We start from the raw sequence: 22,027 nt of genomic DNA on the forward strand, positions 1-22,027 counted from the left end.
TAATGTCCACTCAGAAAGCGTGGTTCAAACATGGTTTTTAAGTACCCTATGCAGATCTGGTTAACCCTTCTTTATTTTACATACAGGGTTCCACGTGTGTGCAGCTGGATGGCTCGCTGGGGGCAAAGTTGGGTATCCAATAGTGAAACCAGGACTCAATTGTGGATTTGGAAAAACTGGTGTCATTGACTATGGATATCGAGTTAATAAAAGTGAACGATGGGATGCTTACTGCTTCAATCCACATGGTGTGTTCAATAAGCTACATTATATTTAATTTCCTCAAGTTTACCAAGTATAGTAACTACAGATCAAGTGATATAAGCACATATACTATACCATGACAGCATAATTAGATTAACTACTTCTTACTAATTGCTGAGTAATTGAGAAGTACTACACCATCATTCCTTTTACTTCTTTTATAGTTACAAATAAAATTGGAGGAAGAGATTCAGCCTCCTTATCTAGATATGATTTCTACTAGAGAAGTACAAAACGACAAAATATTTCTACTAAAGGCCAGTTAGGAACACAGCGATGTTAGTAGTCTGGACTATTGCTGCTCTCTTATAAGAGGTGGAGATTCAGATAGGCCTCTCAGAATGAATAAGAACTGAATTTCATTCCTGGCTTTTTGTTGTCAGTATAAACTTACACACGTGTTTCTTTTTTCAAGCTTATTATGAAGTTTAAATCCTCTGTTTGTTATTTCTCCAATCCAGCAAAACAATGTGGTGGGGTTCTAACAGAACCAGAGCGCATTATCACTTCACCAGACTACCCTAACGAATACGAACACCAACAGATCTGTTACTGGCACATCCGAATAAAATACAAACAGCGTATTCATTTACAGTTTGTAGAGTTTGATGTAGAAGATGATCCATCTTGCTTGTCTGACTACCTTGAAGTATATGACAGTTACGATGACTTGCTAGGTTTTGTTGGCAGGTAAGTGTGTTTTGTCATAATTGAGAAATAACTTAAGGAAGCTGAAGTCTGGTGTTGCAGTGAATACCAATTGCTCATAGTTTGTAAAACAGCTTCAGGTTTTGCGGCCTTGCTCATGATTCTGTATGGTATATTGAAAATTAAAAGGAGGTTCAAAATAATTTTGTTACTTCAAGAGATTCACTAGAACGTTTCTCACTTATTGATTCTATACTGTTTCACTGTATTTACTGTGAATGCCTGCAAGAAAATGAATTTCAGGGGTGTACTGACATATATGTACTTAGGTAATACATTTACTTTGGACTTTGAAGTTCATGAAGTTTTTTGTCTTTCAACCACACACATGTACACGGCTAAATGAAACATTCCAGCCCTTCATGCCGTGCTGCCCAGTAACTCCTGATTTAATCCTAGCTTAATCAAGGGACAATTTACAACGAGCAATTAACCTACCGACTGGTCCATCTTTGGACTCTGGGAGGAAACTGGATCACCCAGAGAAAGCACATGCAGTCATGGGGAGAACATACAAACTCCTTGTAGGCAGCAAGGGGAATTAAACCCAGGTCACTGGTACTGTAAAGTGTTGTGCTAACCATTACGTTAACATGCCACCTTGCATTGTTCCTCTGGTGTAAAGCACAGTATAGTCACACAGAGTAAATATAGTTACAATCCAGCAAATACAGTCATTAAAATAATATTACCATAAGTCCCTAAGTGTCATGGTCTTAAGGCTGACAGGTTGACATAAAGTGCGAGATGCATGTTTATATAAGACAGTATAATGTCACTGACACTAATATAATAAAATAATAGAGTAGCTTGGTACTATATTGATTAGCATAATACTTCACTGTACCAGTGACTCGGGTTCAATTCCCACTACTGCCATAAGGCTGTGTGGGTTTCCTCCAGGGTCTCTGGTTTCCTTCTACAGTCCAAAGACATACTGGTCGGTAGGTTAATTGGACAGTGTAAATTGTCCCATGATTAGGCGGGGTTTAAATTGGGGGAATGCTGGGTGGCACGGCTCGAAGGGCTGGAAGGGCCTATTCTGTGTCGTATCTCAATAAATAATAAATAAATAAAAACAAGCAGTTATATAAGTACCGTATGTAAAACAACAGCAATAAAAGATGAAAAGTGACCAGTGCAGGCAGGATGCCAGTGTGTCTGTGAGGTGGGAATTGGAGCAGGGTAACAATCTAAGACTCTCATAAAAAGGTGACTGCCTTCTCCTCAAAAATCATGTGTCTATTTCTGGCATTAATGATAATTGGATACAGAGGCTGAGTTTGATAGTTATTTGGATAATAACCTTTCAATTGATCTTTTTTACATATGGAACTGTTATTTGTCTTTCTATATCCATTAATCCAGGCTAGCCACAGAACAGAATCATCTTCAAACTGATATATAATTTAGAAAAGAGTAACAGAGAAATGAACATTACTTTCACGTGACATCCTATAAAGTGTTAGAATTCCATTCAATAAAATACATCTGTCTTGAAGCTCCACTGTGATGTTTAATTAAAACTGAGGTGATAAAAGCATTCCAAAGATTTGAGCCACAGTATTCTGCCGTAGGATCTGAAACCCATTCAGTTCACATACTTACCCAGTTCCCTTTCGAAGGCAAAACCTAAAGCAGTCTCCAACACTACCACAACCACTTGTGTAATTTCAAATCCTCAAGTATTGGTTCTCTTCCTTGTCAAAGTCAACGTAAAATGTATTATCAAAGTACATATATATTACCATATACTGACTTGAGATTCATTTTCTTGCAGCCAGTTACAGGAAAATAAAGAAATACAATAGAGTTTATGAAAACTACCTAAACAAAGACTGACAAACAACCAATGTTGAAAAGATTCAAGACTGTTTACATATATCATTTCTGGTACACAAGTATAAAGGCAAATGAAATAATTGTTACTCTGGATTCAATGCAGCACAAAAAAACACAATAAGATAAAGTAATATAATAATATAATAAATACAGTAAATATAAATACGTAAGATAGCTAGTATACATAGATTGATTGTATGTTCATGAAGTGACGCTCAGAGTGTCTGACTGACAGAAAATGATAAAGTAGTGGTGTTCAGGGGTGTGGTGGGGCTGGGTTAGTGGGTGGAGGTGTAAACAACCTTACTGCTTAGGGAAGATAACTGCTTATGTCTGGCGGTCCTAGTGGTAACCTCCTCCCTGATGAGAATGGAACAGGGATCCTTCATGATGTTACTACTTCTTTTTCAGCATTTTTCTGTATTATATGTCGCTGATGGTGGGTGGTTTGGTGCCAGTGATGCACTGGGCAGTTTTGACTACCCATTGCAGAGCCTTCCTGTCCACAGCAGTGCAGTTTCTGTATTTTTCAGTTTGTTGGGATGCTCTCTACTGTGCATCTGCAGAATGATGTAGATGTGCATAGACAAGCTCTCTTCAGCCCCCTCAGAAAGTAGGGTGTGCCTGATTGTGTAGAAAGTGCTCTGCGATGATGGGGGGTTGTGCAAGATGTCCAAATATGAAACAAATTGTCCAAATGTTAAAAAATACTGAGAACATGTGCTGTAAAAAATCCTTGTTAACATCTCTACAGTCGTAGCCTTCCAATACAAAAAATATTTTATTTCTATTCCTTGTTTTTAGTTCATTTACCTAACATCAATCCATGAATTTTTCTATGTCACTAGATTCTGTACACTCTAACTTTGTCTAATGTATTTTAAGCTACACATTATCAAAGAACTTCTTAAAGTCTGAATACATAACATGACATCAACTAGTTCACTGCTAACTATTCTACTACCGTAGATTCCGGACTACAGAGCGCACCTGATTAAAAGCCGCTGGCTCTAATTTTAGAAATAAAATCATTTTTTTAATTATACAGGCCGCATCGGATTTTAGGCCGCACCGAATTTTCGGCGGAACGGATTTTCGGCGCACTGGATTTCCGGCGGACCGGATTTTCGGCGCACTGGATTTCCGGCGGACCGGATTTTCGGCGCACCGGATTTTCGGCCGCTTGTAATATGAGATATTTACACAGAAAGATATTACACGTGTTGGGCTTCAAATTCTGCCCTGTGTTCGTTTTGGAAGAGAGACAACCAACACCGGATTACAGTGCAGCGTGGCTTTATTGCAGAACGCGTTTTGCCTTCCCCTTACATTCTGCTCTTATTTATACTCCTTTTTCCCCCAAACCAAACCCTCGCTACACATATTTGGTAAGGCTAAACTTTGTTATACCTACCGGTATTTGGTAACATCAGACACTTGTGTCCTTATTGGCCCGATACCATTCACACACGAGTTTTACTGTTTTTTTGTTTACTGAATCGCTAGCAGTTTCGGTGCAGCGGAATCCTCAGTTTCGCTCCCTCCCTCCCTTGTACTGCTGTCTAATATCACGTGAGCCATTCCTGACCTGAAGCGGCAGTCCCAAATTAAATCTCCACCGTCTCACCATCGATTCATGTATGCCAAGATTACGCGCAGCAGGTCGATTTCCTTGTTCAACCGCCAGATTGATTGCCTTTAACTTAAAAGCTGCATCATATGCTTTTCTTCGAGTGTTTTCCATGTTGATGAGGGTGAGTACAAATGGCTGATTTACAATAATTTGTGAAGTGCGCTTGATTTATCGTACAATTTCATTGGACCTCTGTGAACTACTCATCAATTTTATTGGTCTACTGTTACGAGGCAAAATGTTTTGGCGGCATGGGAAAAAACTTTCTATTAGCCGCACCTTATTATAAGCCGCTATGTTCAATGCTGTTCAAAGCATGGGAAAAAAGTAGCGGCTTATAATCCGACATCTACGGTAAATAAATTGCTAAATCGGCTTACAGTTTTCATATAAACACAAGAAAGCTTGCAGATGCTGGGAATTCAAAGCAACATGCACAAAGTGCTGGAGGAACTCAGCAGGTCAGGCAGCATCTATGGACAGTCGGCGTTTCGGGCCGAGACCCTTCTTCAGGACTGAGATGAAGGGAAAGATGCCAGAACATAAAGGTGGAGGGAGGGGAAGAAGGCTAGCTGGAAGATGATTTGTGAAGCTAGGTCAGGCATGGGCAAACTACGGCCCGGGGGCCATATGCGGCCCGTTAAGCTTTTTAATCCGGCCCGCAGAACTTGATGAAATTATATTAATAAACCTTGTTAACGTTTTTTCCCCGCAATTCTGGCGTTTTCCCAATAGATGACGCACTCTATATACATTGACCTTTGTTGAGGTGCAGCGTATTATTCCACATTTGCGCTTTACTCTTTGACCTCTCACCCCTTCTGTAAAGATGAGTGGAGCTAAGAAAAGAAAAGTGGATAGAGAATGTCGGGTGTTTAATAAGGAGTGGACAACTAAATATCTTTTTTACCGAACACTGATCAACTGCTGTATGCCTGATATGCCAAGAGACTGGCGGTTTTTAAAGAATATAATATCAGCCGTCACTTTGCCACAAAACATGCCAACTATGCTAGCAACCAGTCAACGAAAGAACGGGAAGCTAATGCTCAGAGGTTGGCAGTTAATTTACAGGCTCAACAAAAATTTTTTCACCGTCAAACTGCCATTCATGAGTCAAGTACCAAGGTGAGTTTTATGCTGTCATTCAAATTAGCAAAGGCCAGCAAGCCTCTGTCTGAAGGCGAGTTTTTAAAAGAATGTATGGTGGAGACAGCAGGTGTATTGTGTCCGGAGAGCAAAGACAAATTTGAAAAAATCAGTTTATCACGCAGGACAGTGACTCGCCGTGTGGAACTGATAGATGAAGATATAACCAGCGACTTAAATAAAAAGGCAGAGTCGTTCACGTTATATTCATTAGCACTGGATGAAAGCAACGATGTAAAAGACACTGCTCAGCTCCTCATTTTTATCCGAGGAATTAACAATACTTTTGAAATAACGGAGGAGTTTTTGACAATGGAGTCTCTGAAAGGAAAAACACGGGGAGAGGACTTGTATGACCGGGTGTCTGCTGTCATCGAAAATATAAAGCTCCCTTGGAGTAAACTTATCAACGTCACCACAGATGGATCTCCTAATTTGACAGGGAAAAATGTCGGCCTGCTGAGGAGAATACAGAATAAAGTGAAAGATGAAAATCCTGACCAGGATGTTATTTTCCTTCACTGCATCATCCACCAGGAATCTCTATGTAAATTGGTATTACAGCTGAATCATGTTGTGAATCCTGTCGTAAAACTTGTCAACTTTATACGTGCAAGGGGACTTCAGCACCGTCAGTTCATCACGTTCCTGGAGGAAACTGATGCGGATCACCAGGACCTACTTTATCACTCCCATGTCCGCTGGTTAAGTTTGGGCAAAGTGTTTCAACGAGTATGGGAGCTCAAAGAGGAGATCGGTGCATTTTTGGAGTTACTGAGGAAGGCCGGCGAATTTCCTGAGCTGAGCAACAAGAGCTGGCTTTGTGACTTTGCGTTTGCTGTGGATATATTTTCACACATGAATGAACTGAACGTGAAGCTACAGGGGAAGGATCAGTTTGTGCATGACATGTACACAAACGTGAAAGCCTTTAAATCCAAGCTAGCTTTTTTCTCCAGGCAAATTTTGAATAAGTTATTCACTCATTTTCCCACACTAGCCACGCTGGAAGAGGCCGGCGCAAATGTGAAAAAATACAGCGAGTCACTGGATGCGCTGCACAGAGAATTCTGCTGTCGCTTTTCTGATTTTGAAAAAATTGACAAGTCACTTCAGTTGGTGGCCTGTCCCCTGTCACAAGATCCTGAAACAGCACCAGAGGAGCTACAGCTGGAACTGATCGACCTTCAGTCTGACCCCGTCTTAAAAGAGAAGTTCAACTCTCTTAAACTGAATGACTTTTATGCTTCACTTGGTAAAGAAGTGTTTCCAAACCTCCGGAGGACGGCACAGAAGATGCTGGCGTTGTTCGGCTCGACCTATTTGTGTGAACAGGCGTTCAGCGTCATGAACATCAACAAAGCCAACCACAGATCCAAGTTAACTGACCAACACCTCAGATCCATCCTGAGAATCGCCACAACAAAACTAAATCCAGACTTTGATGCACTGGCTAAAAAGGGAGACCAACAACACTGTTCCCACTGAAATTAAAAATAAGTTTCTTCGTTGTGTTATGTAAAAAATGCATTTGAAAATATTTTTTTCAATAAGCCTTACATGTTACATGTCATTTCTGTTAAGTGATGGACATGAGTAGTGCGCAGATGCACGTACGTTCTCAAAATAAAAAATGCGCTCCAGATCAAATAACGCGCTCCGCATACTGGCGCGCTGTCACTGTTCTGTCCTTGTGCTGGTCGTTGTTGAGTTTTGGCACAGGGGACAATTGAATAAGAAGGAGCAGGACAAGTAGACCTGCATCTCCTACCGTTTTTGAAATAAAGACAGTCAGGAGGAGAGTGATGATGATAATATCTTGAAGGATAACAGAATTTTCAGTGCTTTAAAATAATAACTGTTACTATTTAAAAAAAGCTGTATTTTATTCATTTAATTTTCAGTGTTTTAAAAGTCATTTCAATAAATAGCTAAATACCATGGGACTTTAAAGACAGATATTTTGTTGTAATGCATTTGTTCATTTTCAATTGAAATTAAAGAACATGTTTTCTACATATCCCATGATATTTTATTTTCTCTTATGAGGTGTATTACCAAAACACTCCGTCCATCTGCTCCTGGTCCGGCCCCCCTGTCAAATTTTAGAACCCTTTGTGGCCCACAAGTCAAAAAGTTTGCCCACCCCTGAGCTAGGTGCTTGGAAAAGGTAAAGGACTGGAGAAGAAGGAATCTGATAGGAGAGGAGAGTGTACCATAGGAGAAAGGGAAGGAGGGGGCCCAGGAGGATGTTGTAGGCAGGTGAGACGAGATATAAGGCCAAAGTTGGAAATAGGGGAAGGGTGGGGGGGAATTTTTTACTGGAAGCAGAAATCGATATCCATGCTATCAAGTTGGAGGGTACTGAGACGGAATATAAGGCATTGCTCCTCTACCCTGAGGGTGGCCTCATCTTGCCATGGTCAGACATGTCAGGATGGGAATGAGAATCAGAATTGAAATGTTTGGCCACCGGCAAGTTCTGCTTGTGGCGGATGGAGCAGAGGTGCTCAACGAATTGGTCTCCCTATTTATGACGGGTCTCACCAATGTAGAGGAGGCCGCACTGGGAGCATTTCACATGTACTGAGTTACAGAGAAAAACTTGTCTTGCATACTATCCATACAGATCAATACACTATAATAGTGCTTTGAGGTTGTACAAAATAAAACAATAAAACAGAATGCAGAAGAATGTGTTAAGCGTCAGTGGGGAAGTGCAGTGCAGGTAGACAGTGAGGTACAAGGTCATAACAACATACACTATGTAGTCAAGAGTCTGTCTTATCATAAAAGGGAAATATTCAATAGGCTTATACCAGCTAGATAGGAGCTATCCTTGAGCCTGGTGGTATGTCTTTCCAGGGATTTGTATCTTTTGTCCAATGGGAGAGGTATTGAATAGTGAATAATGCTGGCTGCTTACTGAGACAGTGAATCAGAATCTGCATCAGGTTTAATATCACTAGCCTATGTCATGAAATTTGTTGTTTTGTGGCAGCAGTACATTGCAATACATAATAATAAAAAGTGTGAATTACAGTAAGTAGATATATAAATGTTAAATGAAGTTAAGTAGTGCAAAAAGAGAAAAATAAAGATAGTGAGGTAGGTTCTATGCCCATTCAGAAATCTAATGGCAGAGGCGAAGAAGGTGTTCCTGAATCACTGAGTGTGTGCTTCAGATGACTGTACCTCCTCCCTGATGACAGTGATGAGAAGCGAGCATGTCTTGGGTGATGGGAGTCCATCACTAATGCATGGTCCATCTCTAATACTTGAGATGAAACAGCTGAGATATACTCTAGTAAGCCTCTCTGCACTCATGCAAATGCTGGTCTATCCTTCCAGGCTGTAGTCTCAACACAACCCACACAGCTGCCTTAAAACTTCCCTATTTCTATTCTCCAAACCCCTCACGTTAAAGACTAACTTTCTACTAGCCGTCCTAATTCCATGTTGGTTCTCTGTACTAAATCGTGTGCTTCCTGTACTAGCACCCCAGATCTTATTGAACTGCAACAACTTGTAATTTTATTCCATTTCAATAACTTGCTGTCTCATTCTTCCTTCCAGAATGCATAAGTTCCCACTTTATATGCCATTTGCCGACATTATGTCCTCTCACTTTACCTGCCTATACATACAACCTAGCTGTACCTTTGTGACCTCCTCACTGCTTGCTTGTTACGACAGGTGCTCAACAATGCCAGATTCTGGGGTTTAGATGCTTTCCACAATATGGATAGCTGGTGTGGCCCCTTTAAAGATTCAGGACCATCCTGCTAATTGGCAAGCATCTTTTGGATGCCAGGAATGGAGTATTTAAAGAGCACCTGAAAGGAGCCTCAGTTTAAGCCCAACCAGAGACATCGTCCAGTGTTTTGTTTTGTGCTCAGTTCATGATCCAGTTTTATTCTATATCTTGATCTTAGCCTCAGACACTCCAGCATTTGGGACCAAACCGTCCTCATCAAGGACTCTCTTCACATACGATTGAGCCAGTATGGACCTGCCGAAGTATCAGCATCTTTTATCCGCTGTGACCGGCCACAGTGAGAAGGTTTCCAGCTAGAGCCTGGAGATGTACAACCTCCAGGTAGCCATTTATCAACGTTCACAAGGAGGAAGCCAAAGTCGCTCGGGAGAGCCAATACATCTTCCAACCCTGGAGAAGTTTGATGGAGACCCCGATCCTTGCTGCGGCTTCCTCATTTAACGCTCATTAGTATTTGAACTCCAGCCGTCCCGGTTCCTTTCGGAGCATGGAAAGGTAGCCTTCATTATCTGTCTTCCGACTGGAAGAGCCCTGGCCTGGGCCACCGTGCATTGGGAACAAAAGCAGAGGCTTGCTTGGATTCAGAAGAATTAATGGCTGCTACAAAGAAGGTGTTCCATCATCCTGCCAGAGGCAGATGAGCCTCGGACCATCTGATAAAGATTCGACGCAGCAGATGGTCAGTGGCCCACTACACTATTAAGTTTTGGACCTTGGCCCATTCAAGAACAATCCCACTTCCCGTATTTCCAAATTAAAACCTGTAAACACCAGCCCTTTAGCCCCACCACCATTAGTCCTGCTAATGTTTGTCACTGGGGAACAGGTTTTTACAGTGAGAAGAATTTTGGATTCACAAACTATTCGGGGTGTTTGGCAGTTCCTTATGAACTAGGAAGGATTTGGACCTGAAGAACTGAAAGGGACATCTTGGATCGGGCTCTCATCCATGATCATCCCTCTGAGCAGCCAGGGCTGTCAGGAGTTGGCCATAGGGGAGGGGATCCTGTTACGACATGTACCCAATGGCGCCAGCTTCCGGGGTTTAGACGGTCTAACTGTTCAGAATATGGATAGCTAGCACAGCCCCTTTAAAGATTCAGGACCATCCTGCTAAGTGGCAATCATGTTTTGGGTGCCATGAGTTGAGTATTTAAAGAATGTATGAATGGAGCCTTAGTGCTCAATTGTAAGCCAAACCAGATATCATCTAGTGTTTTGTTTTGTGCTCAGTTCTTGATCCAATTTCATTCCATGTCTCAATCCTAGCCTCGGATACTGTAGCACTTGGGTCCAAGCCATCCTCATCAAGGACTCCCGTTACATTGCTAACCACATTTTTGTCTCATCAGCAAATCTGAGTAGAGTATACTTAGTCCCTCTATCTAAATGGATTATAATTGAGGACCTACCAAAGAGTTATGTGACATTCCACTAAAAATTGTTTGCCAGTCCTAATGTCCTGTTTTCTCCTGGTTATCCCATCCTCTATTGATGCCACTATATCAGCCCAAAACCCATCTGGTGAGTAGGACATAGAACACAGAATAGTAGCCCTAATCATCAGTGCTATATCTGTGTTCTACTACTCTATGTTCTATATTCTACTAATTGTGCCAAATTAATTGTATTATTCCCTCTTTCTTTCCTTTCTCCTTTCAGATTCCTTCCCCTCCAGCCTTTAATTTTCCCTCCCACCTGGCTTCACCAATCACCTTCTAGCTTGTCCTCCTTCCCCACCCCCCACCTTTTTATTCTGGCATCTTCAACTTCTCTCTCAAACCTGATACAGGGTCTCGGCTCAAAACATTGTCTGTTTATTCATTTCCATAAATGCTGCCTGACCTGCTGAGTTCCTCTAGCGTTTTATGTGTGTTGCTTTGGTGTTCCGGCATCTGCAGAATCTCATGTATTATTAATTGTATTATGTTTAAGGTTTAATTAAGGTTTAAGGTTTAATGAGGTTTAAAATCACTGGTATATGTCATGAAATTTCTTGTCTTCATGGTAGCAGTACATTGCAATGCATAAAAATAGAGAAAATAATAACTGTGAGTTACTCTGGGTGTGTGTGTGTATATATATATATATATAGAGTCAAATCAAATCAAGTTTAATTGTCATTCAAACCATACGTGGAGAAAGGAGAACAAAAAAGAACCTAGTCTCATAAGAAAACACATTTTTAGTCCAAGACCCTTAGCGCCAAGTCCCACAAATTGATGGTTCTGGGCAGTCCAGCCTGTAATAACACCAATCCAACAATGGAGGGCAGCACCAACAGGAAAAGCCAGCCCCGACTGAGTCTGGATACCATGCTACAATGCAAGCTCACAACTTGAGGCCTAGTCCTCACTGCAACCGAAGCAACACTGCTGCCTCGCCACCTGTCTATCCACCAAACAGAGAAGCAGGCTTCTGGCAATCAATGTCCAACAAGGTCTTGTGATCACAAAAGAAAAGTCCAAGACAGTCGCTCATAGTTTCAATACACACTGCCATGGCGGCAACTCGAAAACACCAACTTTGATGCTCCGAGTAGCAGGCAGCAGCATGGTCTGCACCCAGGTCCGGATGCTCCTGCAGCCCAGTGGCCTGACTCAAACCTCTCAGGCCAATGGCTCGACTCGCCTTCTCTGAACCATCAGCCGGCTACTCCAAACAATGAGCAGCTCACTGATGTGGTAGTTACTGGAGTCACGAATAGTCTTACTATGTATAAAAACGCATTTAACAAGGATAAATAAAGCACCTTTGGTCAGCCCCCGAGAGGTCACTGCATGTATACACACCAACATCTTACAGGAAGATTTTATTATGCTTAAATTATAGTATTTTTTATAGTTAAACTAAATAAGTAGTGCAAACTTAAAAATAAAAATAAAAGTAGTGAGGTAGTGCTCATGGTTGAATGTCCATCAGGAATCGGGTGGCAGAGGGGAAGAAACCGTTCCTGAATCGTTGAGTGCGTGACTCCTTCCCAATAGTAGTAATGAGAACAGGGCATCGAGCGTAGTGATAATGCATTCAACTCCCCAATATTACCATCCCATATATTCAAACAAAATGTATTTGTCATCCAAATTATTGCTTTAATATGCTTATTGGTAACTATAATAGAATTACGATATTTGGCTGAATTGAGAAAGTATCTCTTCTGCAGGCATTTTGCTGAAGCTTTAAATCATTACCGATGTACTTTCTATGTTGAATATTCAATTTAAATCTTGATTCTCTGTGTTCTTTCAGATTTTGTGGAAATCAGTTACCAAGGGATATTATTAGTACAGGTAAACCTGCAATTTAATTCAAATCTCTACAGAACAACATGCTGGAATAGACATATTTTCAGAAATGAATTCATCTTAATTATTACTTAAATATTTTACGTAATGCTAATGCGTAAGTTATTTGTAATAAGTGTCTCTCCTCTTTGTGAAAATTTCTAACCATGCAAGTTAACTGCAGCATTATTCTTATTATAAACCATGGAGGCATAAGTTAGTAATAGTAATTTCAGTCAAATGTAATTGAAAGCATCTGTTCACTGTCATGGTCATGCCAATTTCTGCTTTTGGTCCATGGACAATCTTTCACTTTAAAACAACTCCAAATGAATAATTTAGGACTATATATAAAAAGTAGTCAAGTTCAGAAGGACAATGACTTCTAATCTCTTTGGCTCTGGAAACTACGAGACTATCTTGGTAAAAGAAAGATTCAGAATTACATGAGGTTCAGGTCACAGTCCAATAAACTTCACAGGTCACTCACTAATGTACAGCAAGGACTTTATAACTTTGAAAAGTAGATATTCCTATCCCACCACACCAAAAGATATTTTGGGCCAGCACATATATAGTGATGGTAACCATACACGTGAAGCTCTTGGGCATTTGCTGTTTAGTGCTTCTTACAATAATAGATTAGAACTAAGTCAGCATTGAACTGATGCTATCAATATTATCTGGATCGGACTTCACTGCTTGCTTTGGCAAAGCTCGGGTTCCCTCTAGAGGGGAATTGAAGAATTGGACAGGGCCTTTGAAGAAAAGAGGATTTGACAGACGTGGAAGACAAATATCCTGTCTTTCAGTAAAGACCTTTTCTTCCTAAGTAGCCAGATGCTCTGCAACTGACTGCTATTAGATGATTATTCCTTGCCATGTCTTTATTACAGGAGGAGGAAATTACAGAGCAAAGTATCATGAACTATTTAACACACATATTGAATATTGTCAGATATTTGGTTGACATTAAACTTGCTTTAATGAAACCCCACTTGAGGCTCTCTCTTGCCCATTCTAAAATATAAAAGACAAATAGCTCTGAATGATGCAAGGTTCCTTTCTGGATTTCTTTTTAAAGTAGTTAACAATAGATGCATTTAAGCAGGGGTTCCTAACCCGGGGTCCACGGACTCTTAGGTTAATTTTAGGGGTCCATGGCATAAAACAGGTTGGGAACCTCAGCCTTAAAGCTGTTATGCTATCTTTCTAATAATAAAACATTTACATTAGTTACCATCCATGGAAAAGCTATTTAACATGCTCTATAAGGCTGTTACATACCAGTGTTACGTATCCCATAACTGGATCACTTACCAGCAAAGATAGAGAGGTCCGCTGAAGTCTGATGGTACCATTTTTAAACATTTTTATTTATAAAGGGGCACAAACGTAAGGTTAATACAAACATTTAGATAACATACGTCGTCAATACTCAATCAAAAGCGCAGGTATAGTAATAATCAATCAGAAATAAGCTCTATCATTGTCTAGGGGATAATATATTGTCCATTTGGAAATATAAAAGTCATTCAAAAGTCTGCAGGCTTCAGCCTCTTGGGAACCGCTGGGTTTCCCGTGTTGGAGAGAGAGAGAGAGAGATTGGTGAGAAAAGGAACACTTGCCCGGGTCCTTACGAAGCAAAGCCATGGAATCAGGGGAGCAGGCTTCCCTGTTGTTAGTTAAAAGCGGTTTTCTGTGATTCCAGCCACAGACTCCCGATTCGGAATCTAACGCACGTGGCTTCCTTCAAAATGGCTTCCTGCTATGACGGGATCGCTATCATGTCTCCTTGGTGCGTCTGAAGGGGTCGTCCCCCACCCCCCCCAGACCCTCCTTTATACTTCCTCACGGGATCGCAGGTGTCAATCAGGTTGCAGGTGTCAATCTCTCTCTCAACCAGCCCACTTTGCCCGAGGTCTTCACGAGACAATAGTCAAGGTCGCCTTATTCTGCATCCCGGTGGAACGCGGGATTCAGCACGTCTCTCTCTCTCCCATTTCCTGTGTCTATTCAGCACGTCTCTCTCTTCTCTTGGGTCATTGACCCCCCCTTCACTAGGGCTCTTGCGATTCTCACAAAGGAGGGGGCTGGTATCATAACACCTCCCCTCTTAAACGTTTTTTTACCAGCGGTTAAAAACAGTGGTACAGAGTCTTACAGGATTTTTGAATCTACCACAATACACAAGCTTTTCTTTTCACAGAGTACTACTGTTATACATTCAAGTCAGTATCTAAACAGTTAACGATTACAGTGTCCCTTTCTTTAATATCTTAATATCACGTACCGTACTAAAATCTTGTAGCATCAGACTTCAATTCAATAACCACGTATTTATTTATTTTTTTTCTTCAGCAACAAAACTAAGGAGGTGTGATCTTAGCTTAGGTGCATCTACAAAAGTTTATGTGAATACTAATCGTTTCGGTCGTTTCACTTCACCGGCAGGTCTCCAAAGGGGCTGTCTTTATTATTCACAGGCTTTGGCGCAAACCTGTACAACCTGCTTTGCTGTTTAAAAATGGCATCCCCATTAACCGTCGCCTCTTTTTCGGTGAGTCCCCCCATGGGGAACTTGAGTAATTTGGCGTGGTAAACTCCCGCCCATCTCGTTCATTGGGGTCATTTTATCAACACCCCTTAGACCACTTCCACCCAATTCTTTAATTTTACCCAGGTGGCTAGCCCGTTTGTCAGGACCCTTCAGACTACCGGTTTTTAATTCGAACTCTTCGTTCACGTAGCATTTCGAATGCGGCCTCTTCACACCCCACCCTGGCATAACAATAGTGTGGGGGGCCCCGCTATCTCCCGGCTCACCCTGTGAGCGAGCTGCCAGGTTTAAGATTTCTTCCTTCGATTTGGGAACTACAGACTTTCCATTTCCTTCAATAACAATCCTTATCCCCCCCATGGTCGAGTTCCACTTTAAGCTTCACCACCCCTTCGTGTACAAACACCTGGGAACCCTCCCTTCCCCCAATTACCAGGGTTAACCCTGTCTTCACTGAGCCCAGTCCATCTGACCCACAGGGACTGCATTCCATTTCAACTAAATCAAATACCTCAGACTTTTTCCGAGCTCTATTACTAGGTTCAGTACCACATGCATCCACATCTTGGACACACTCAAACGGGACATCTGCCTCTTCCAGGCTTTCAATACCTGTACCCTTTTCAAATTCTAAATTCCCCTGATCCTCCCAGTCCCTCTCTGGGCAACTCCCTTCCGGAGTAAACTCAACCCCGTGGGCTGAAATAACCTCGTCTGCCAACCCAGCAGAACTCTCCAAGGTAATGGCATCCTTTTCATCTAGGACTGCCTTCATCTCATTATCGGGAACACCTTGACAACTCTCAACTTCTTCAAACAGGGCTGCCACCCCCAACAGATCATCCATGTCTAACTCTGGACCTTTTAACAGCTTTTTCCATTTCTCATCTTTATTTCCTACCTCTAGGACCTTTCTCTTCGCTAAGGGCAGATCTAGCTCCTCTTCCTTAACCCCTTTCACTTTACTACTCTTCGGTTTACCACCCTCAGAACCCTCGTGGTGCAGGGTCAGTAGGACCATCTCGGCCAAATCAATACTGGGCAGATTTAAACTGCTCACTTTCTCAGCTGCCTTTCTCAACAGGCTGCGAATGCTCGCGCCTGTGGTACAGACTGGAGATGCGAGGGGCGGGGCTGCAATCCTCACAGGCTGTTTGAGCCGTGTCACCCTTGTCCAAACCTGCCCCCCGGCTAAATCATTTCCGAGAAGGACGTCCGTGTCAGTTCTCGGGAATTCTGATGGCACCCCTATTTCGACTGGTCCAGATACCAGCTCACAATCCATAATTACCTGATGTAGGGGCACCATTTCTATTCTTGTACCTATCCCCTTTAACACACTTTGTAACAACGCCACCCACTGCTCTTTGGGCCACTTTTGATTTACTGCCACCTTTTCAAAAAGCAAGAAATAACTATCAACATCCGACTCTTCGAATGGAGGTACTACCCTCAACTCCCGACTAACATTAAACCTCTCGTCTTGATCTAACCCTAGATCTCTTCGTTCTTTCTTTAACTTCTCCATCTCCAAGTCATGTTCCCTCTGTTCTCGTTTCTCCTCATACTCTCTTTGCTTTTCAGCTCGTTCCTGCTCTTTTTGCACCTCTAACCCCTTTAGTTGGAGCTCCTGGTCCCGTTTCACCTCTAACTCCTTTATGTGGAACGCCCACTCCCTTTCTTTCTCAGCCCTTTCTTTCTCTCTCTCAGCCCGTTCTTTCTCCTTCTCAGCTGCTTCCAGCTGCTTTATTTTAAATTCATGTTCCAACCTTAATTTCTCCAACTCTAGCTGATCCATCCCACTAGCTGGTACTTTTTCAAGGATATTTTCCAATACCTCAGCTTCGAACACCTCCTTCCCAATGTAATACTGAGTTATGGCCCCTCGCACCTCCCGCTTTTTCATGGACGACCTCACTTCTGTGAGGTCCAATCCCTTCGCCAAATTTAACAAGTCTGATTTGGTAGCCGCCTCTAGCGCCTCCACAGTCGGGTTTTTCATAAATTCATCCACGTCCATCTTTGCTGGTTTCCCGTCTGGCTACCCACGTACCAGATCCAAATTTTTTGACTTACAAACCCAATTCACTGCCCTCCCAATTTGGTTTCAAATCTCGAGACGAGGCCCCAAGTTGTTACGTATCCCGTAACTGGATCACTTACCAGCAAAGATAGAGAGGTCCGCTGAAGTCTGATGGTACCATTTTTAAACGTTTTTATTTATAAAGGGGCACAAACGTAAGGTTAATACAAACATTTAGATAACATACGTCGTCAATACTCAATCTAAAGCGCAGGTATAGTAATAATCAATCAGAAATAAGCTCTATCATTGTCTAGGGGATAATATATTGTCCATTTGGAAATATAAAAGTCATTCAGAAGTCTGCAGGCTTCAGCCTTTTGGGAACCGCTGGGTTTCCCGTGTTGGAGAGAGAGAGAGAGATTGGTGAGAAAAGGAACACTTGCCCGGGTCCTTACGAAGCAAAGCCATGGAATCAGGGGAGCAGGCTTCCCTGTTGTTAGTTAAAAGCGGTTTTCCGTGATTCCAGCCACAGTCTCCCGATTCGGAATCTAACGCACGTGGCTTCCTTCAAAATGGCTTCCCGCTACGACAAGATCGCTATCGTGTCTCCTTGGTGCATCTGAAGGGGTCGTTCCCCCCCCCCCAGACCCTCCTTTATACTTCCTCACGGGATCGCAGGTGTCAATCAGGTTGCAAGTGTCAATCTCTCTCTCAACCAGCCCATTTTGCCTGAGGGCTTTACACGTGGTCTTCATGAGACAATAGTCAAGGTCGCCTTATTCTGCATCCCGGTGGAATGCAGGATTCAGCACGTCTCTCTCTCTCCCATTTCCTGTGTCTATTCAGCACGTCTCTCTCTTCTCTTGGGTCATTGACCCCCCCTTCACTAGGGCTCTTGCGATTCTCACAAAGGAGGGGGCTGGTATCATAACACCAGAAATAGTCCCACTTACATTGCTGTCGGGGTGCCACAGCCCATTAAATATATTGTAAGTGAATTGATGTAAAGTAGGAATTTATTCTCACTCAACACACCCGAAATGCTGGAGGAACTCAGCAGGCCAGACAACATCTAGGAAAAGAGTAGTCAACGTTACGGGCCAAAACCCTTTGGCAGGACTTGACTTTGCAGAGTAGTAATCCAATCACAAACAAGAGAAAATCTGCAGATGCTGGAAATCTGAGCAACATGCACAAAATGCTGGAGGAACTCAGCAGGATAGGCAGCATCTATGGAAAAGGGTACAGTTGACGTTTTGGGTAGTCCTGTAACTGTACTCTTTTTGTAGATGCTGCCTGGCCTGCTGAGTTCCTCCAGCATTTTGTGTGCATTGCTTGGATTTCCAACATCTGCAGATTTTCTCTTGTTTGTGAATTTATTCTCACTGTTTATTTGACCCCTATATTAAAAATATAAAAATTCATCTGATAATCATCATGCTTTTGCCTCCTTTTTCAAAGATTTTGACATAAACAATAAATTTCTCCAAAACTCATCTGAACAAAACACTGCAATATTACAATATTATGTCAAATTTTTGCACCCATTGTGAGGTGGCTGTTTTTGAATCTGTTACAAAATAAAATTAATTGGATGTTGACATTGTGTTATTTTATTGCAGCATATAATTTATTGAGATGGAGAATGGCAAAATTCTATGGGGAACTTTAGAACTTACGCCTTTTGTTTTCTCTTTGTTTTAGGCAATGTTATGACTTTGAAGTTTTTGTCAGATTCATCAATTACGGCAAAAGGTTTTCTACTTGTGTATAAAGCCATCAATCCACCCTCTCCTACCTCAGAACCTGAGACAAAAAACACTACAAGTCGATGAAGTCACAAGGATTGCTATTCATCCAGTCAAGCCTGCTGTTCAAAGAATTCAGTGACTTGTCTCATAAACAACATTGGGACTGAAATCTCTTACACAGAACGTAGAACATAGTATATAGAAGAGTACAGCACAGGAACAGGCCATCAGATCACAATTTTGCACCAAAGCAGGCAAAAAGCAAATCAAAAACATCTGAACACTAATCCCTCCTACCTACACCATGTCCATATCCCCCCATCTCCTTACATCCACATGCCTATCCAAATGTCCGTTAACAGCCTCTAATGTAGTTGACTCCACCACCATACGAGGCAGCACATTCCAGGGATCCATAATTCTCTGAGTAAAAAACTTACTCCTCACACTCCCCTTGAACCTACCCCCTCACCTTCAATGCACGCCTTCTGGTATTACACTCTTCAAATCTGAGAAACAGATACTCTCTGTCCACTCTGTCTATGCCTCTATCAGATCTTCCCTCAGCCTCTGGCACTCCAGAGAAAAAATCCCAAGTTCACCCAGCCTCTCTGTTAGCACATACCCTCAAAGCCAGACAGCATCCTGTTAAACCTCTTCTGTACCACATTGCTTTTGGGTGTGGGGTGACCAGAACTGTAGGCAATACTGCAGATGTGGCCTAAGTAGAGTTTTATAACATTGCAGTATACTTTCTGACTTTTGAACTCTTACTATGACTTAATAGTAAGGGGTTCCCAACCTTTATATGCCATGGACCAGTACCATTAAGCAAAATGTCTGTAGACCATTAATTGGAAGCTTAGCATAATCTTCAAAAAAATAATTAACAACACTTTTTAGGTGCTCAGCACACTACTTGTTTGGAGGAACCATAACAGTGAATAGTTTAATTCTAGATGTGTCGATTATTTCAATAGCTTATACCCTTTATCTGATACAATAGTTATCAATAAACAAGCAGATATCTTCAAAATACTACTCAATCCTTGAAAGCAAGTAAATAATAAATTTTATTCTTTCTTTTAATCTATCCTTTTTAACTTTACTAAATACTATTAAGTACTTTACTGTCAAATACTTCAATCATCTGATTGTTATAAATGTTTTGCATATTTTTTCCACATAGTATGCTTACATACAATTTTTGAATGTTTTGCTATAAGAAATTCATCAATAAAATTATAAATGTTAAAAAAAAAAGAATTTAGGTATAAACTAAGGCTCTCAATAAAATGCTGATATTAACTATCCTGCTCACATTGCAGTCTTACTATGTAAATCTCTTTTGTGGAGTTAAAGGTGACTTGCTTCCAAATTGGTAAATTGGTTAAGTTCGAACACACCACATCATATCAACTAGTTCACTGTTACTATTCTACTAAATAAGTTGCTAAATCAGTTTGCTATTGTTACATACTAAGGAACAGTGAAAAACCCGTCTTGCATATTGCTCATACAGATCAATTCATTACAATAATGTATTGAAGTAGATGCTATTTCAAAGAGAGCAAGCACTATTAGCAAAAATTGTAACCATGTTTCCCACAGCTAAAAAATTTAGACACCCAGTTGAGAACTCATCAACCTATAGACACAAGCACACAACAACGCCAACACTCTTTCAGATGCTGGAGGGTGCTGTTTACTTGCAGTTACCAGCAGGGTGCACGCTTCTATGTTTACTAAGAGTCCTTGAGGGGCTAGTCAGTCACATTGGGAGATAGTCACTGTCTTCCAGGGTGGGGGGCAGGGGTAAAATCACAGAACACCGCATTCACAACCATGTCCCAGGCAAGATGGTGGCTGTGAAGCCGTGAGATGCTGCCAATGCCTGGACTGTGACAAAGGCAGCAATTAAAACAAATATCTGCATATAGTTTGATTAAGCATTCTTGGTTGTTTAAATAATTAATTACGAGTTATAAGTAAAAAACACGTTAATTGCAAACATCATGCTACCTGCCACATGATATGCACTCGCCTTGGCTTAAAGTAAAAGACGAAGCCAGACCCACATTCTCAAACTCCCGTGTTTTTCTTTGAGTTAATTTAATGTTTTGAATTACAAAACATGACATTGGCTACGAGGTATTTTTAGAACGAACCAGAGATGGATATTGACCTGTTAAAGTGAGGTGAGATGTTCGAAATAAAATGCAGCATGGGCAACATCGAAACAATTTAGTGCAGCCCAGCACGTGGAGAGACAATCTTCAGAAGGGAAGACACAATTGAGTTTTTTTAAGACAGAAAATGGAAAAATTCGCAGTTCATAAAGAGTAAGTACTGGGTGGTAATAATCATTTAAAAAACTAGGAATGGCTGGACATATCAGAAAGATTGATAAGTTTGATTACATTGTGGATAATTGGTTCATGAACTATCAGAACAGTATTTTGAAGAAAATGAAATAGCTTATGAGAGGTGAGTGATAATTTTGCTACACTCATTAGGTGTGAAGGCATACAGTTTGCCTTGTAGTTTGAGCTCCAACCAAACCTACAGATATAAGCTTTCCTGATATTGAGAGGTGTCGCAGGAACACTTGGAACCAAAGCCATTGTTGATTGCAGAATGCTTTAGATTTCATAACTGGAATCAAAAAGAAGGGGAGTCCATCTCAGCATATGTGGCCGAATTGAAGAGATTGAGCACTGTCAGTTTGGTAATGGTCTTAATGATATATTGAGAGATTGTTTAGTTTGTGGAATCTTAACAGAAAGCATTCAAAAATGGCTTCTAACTGAAACACAGCTGACATTCAAACAAGCAGTGAAAATCGCTGTTTCAATGGAAACTGCAGACACAGATGCAAAAGAGTTACAGTCAGGAATGAAAATGAGTGTGAATAAAATTGCAGTGTCTTAACAGAAACCAACCCAGTCAAACATTGTGTTACTGTTGTGGCAGGGGCTCACATACACCAAATAAATGTAGTTTTAAGAGTGAAAAATGCAACAAAATAGGAC

The 22,027-nt window shown here is 41.3% G+C and overlaps 1 protein-coding gene across 1 annotated transcript in view; it reads left to right on the forward strand.

The window, feature by feature from the left end:
* Positions 1-20,310, forward strand: part of tnfaip6 (tumor necrosis factor, alpha-induced protein 6) — a 51,562-nt gene extending 31,252 nt beyond the window's left edge. The window contains exons 3-6 of the mRNA XM_073026363.1: positions 87-248; positions 726-954; positions 12,624-12,664; positions 18,949-20,310. Coding sequence (XP_072882464.1) covers positions 87-248; positions 726-954; positions 12,624-12,664; positions 18,949-19,079 — 563 coding nt within the window. The 3' untranslated portion in view covers positions 19,080-20,310. The remainder of the gene's footprint in view (positions 1-86; positions 249-725; positions 955-12,623; positions 12,665-18,948) is intronic.
* Positions 20,311-22,027: the final 1,717 nt, after the last annotated feature.

This window comes from Hemitrygon akajei, chromosome 2 (genome assembly GCF_048418815.1).
Source record: "Hemitrygon akajei chromosome 2, sHemAka1.3, whole genome shotgun sequence".
Lineage (NCBI taxonomy): Eukaryota > Metazoa > Chordata > Chondrichthyes > Myliobatiformes > Dasyatidae > Hemitrygon > Hemitrygon akajei.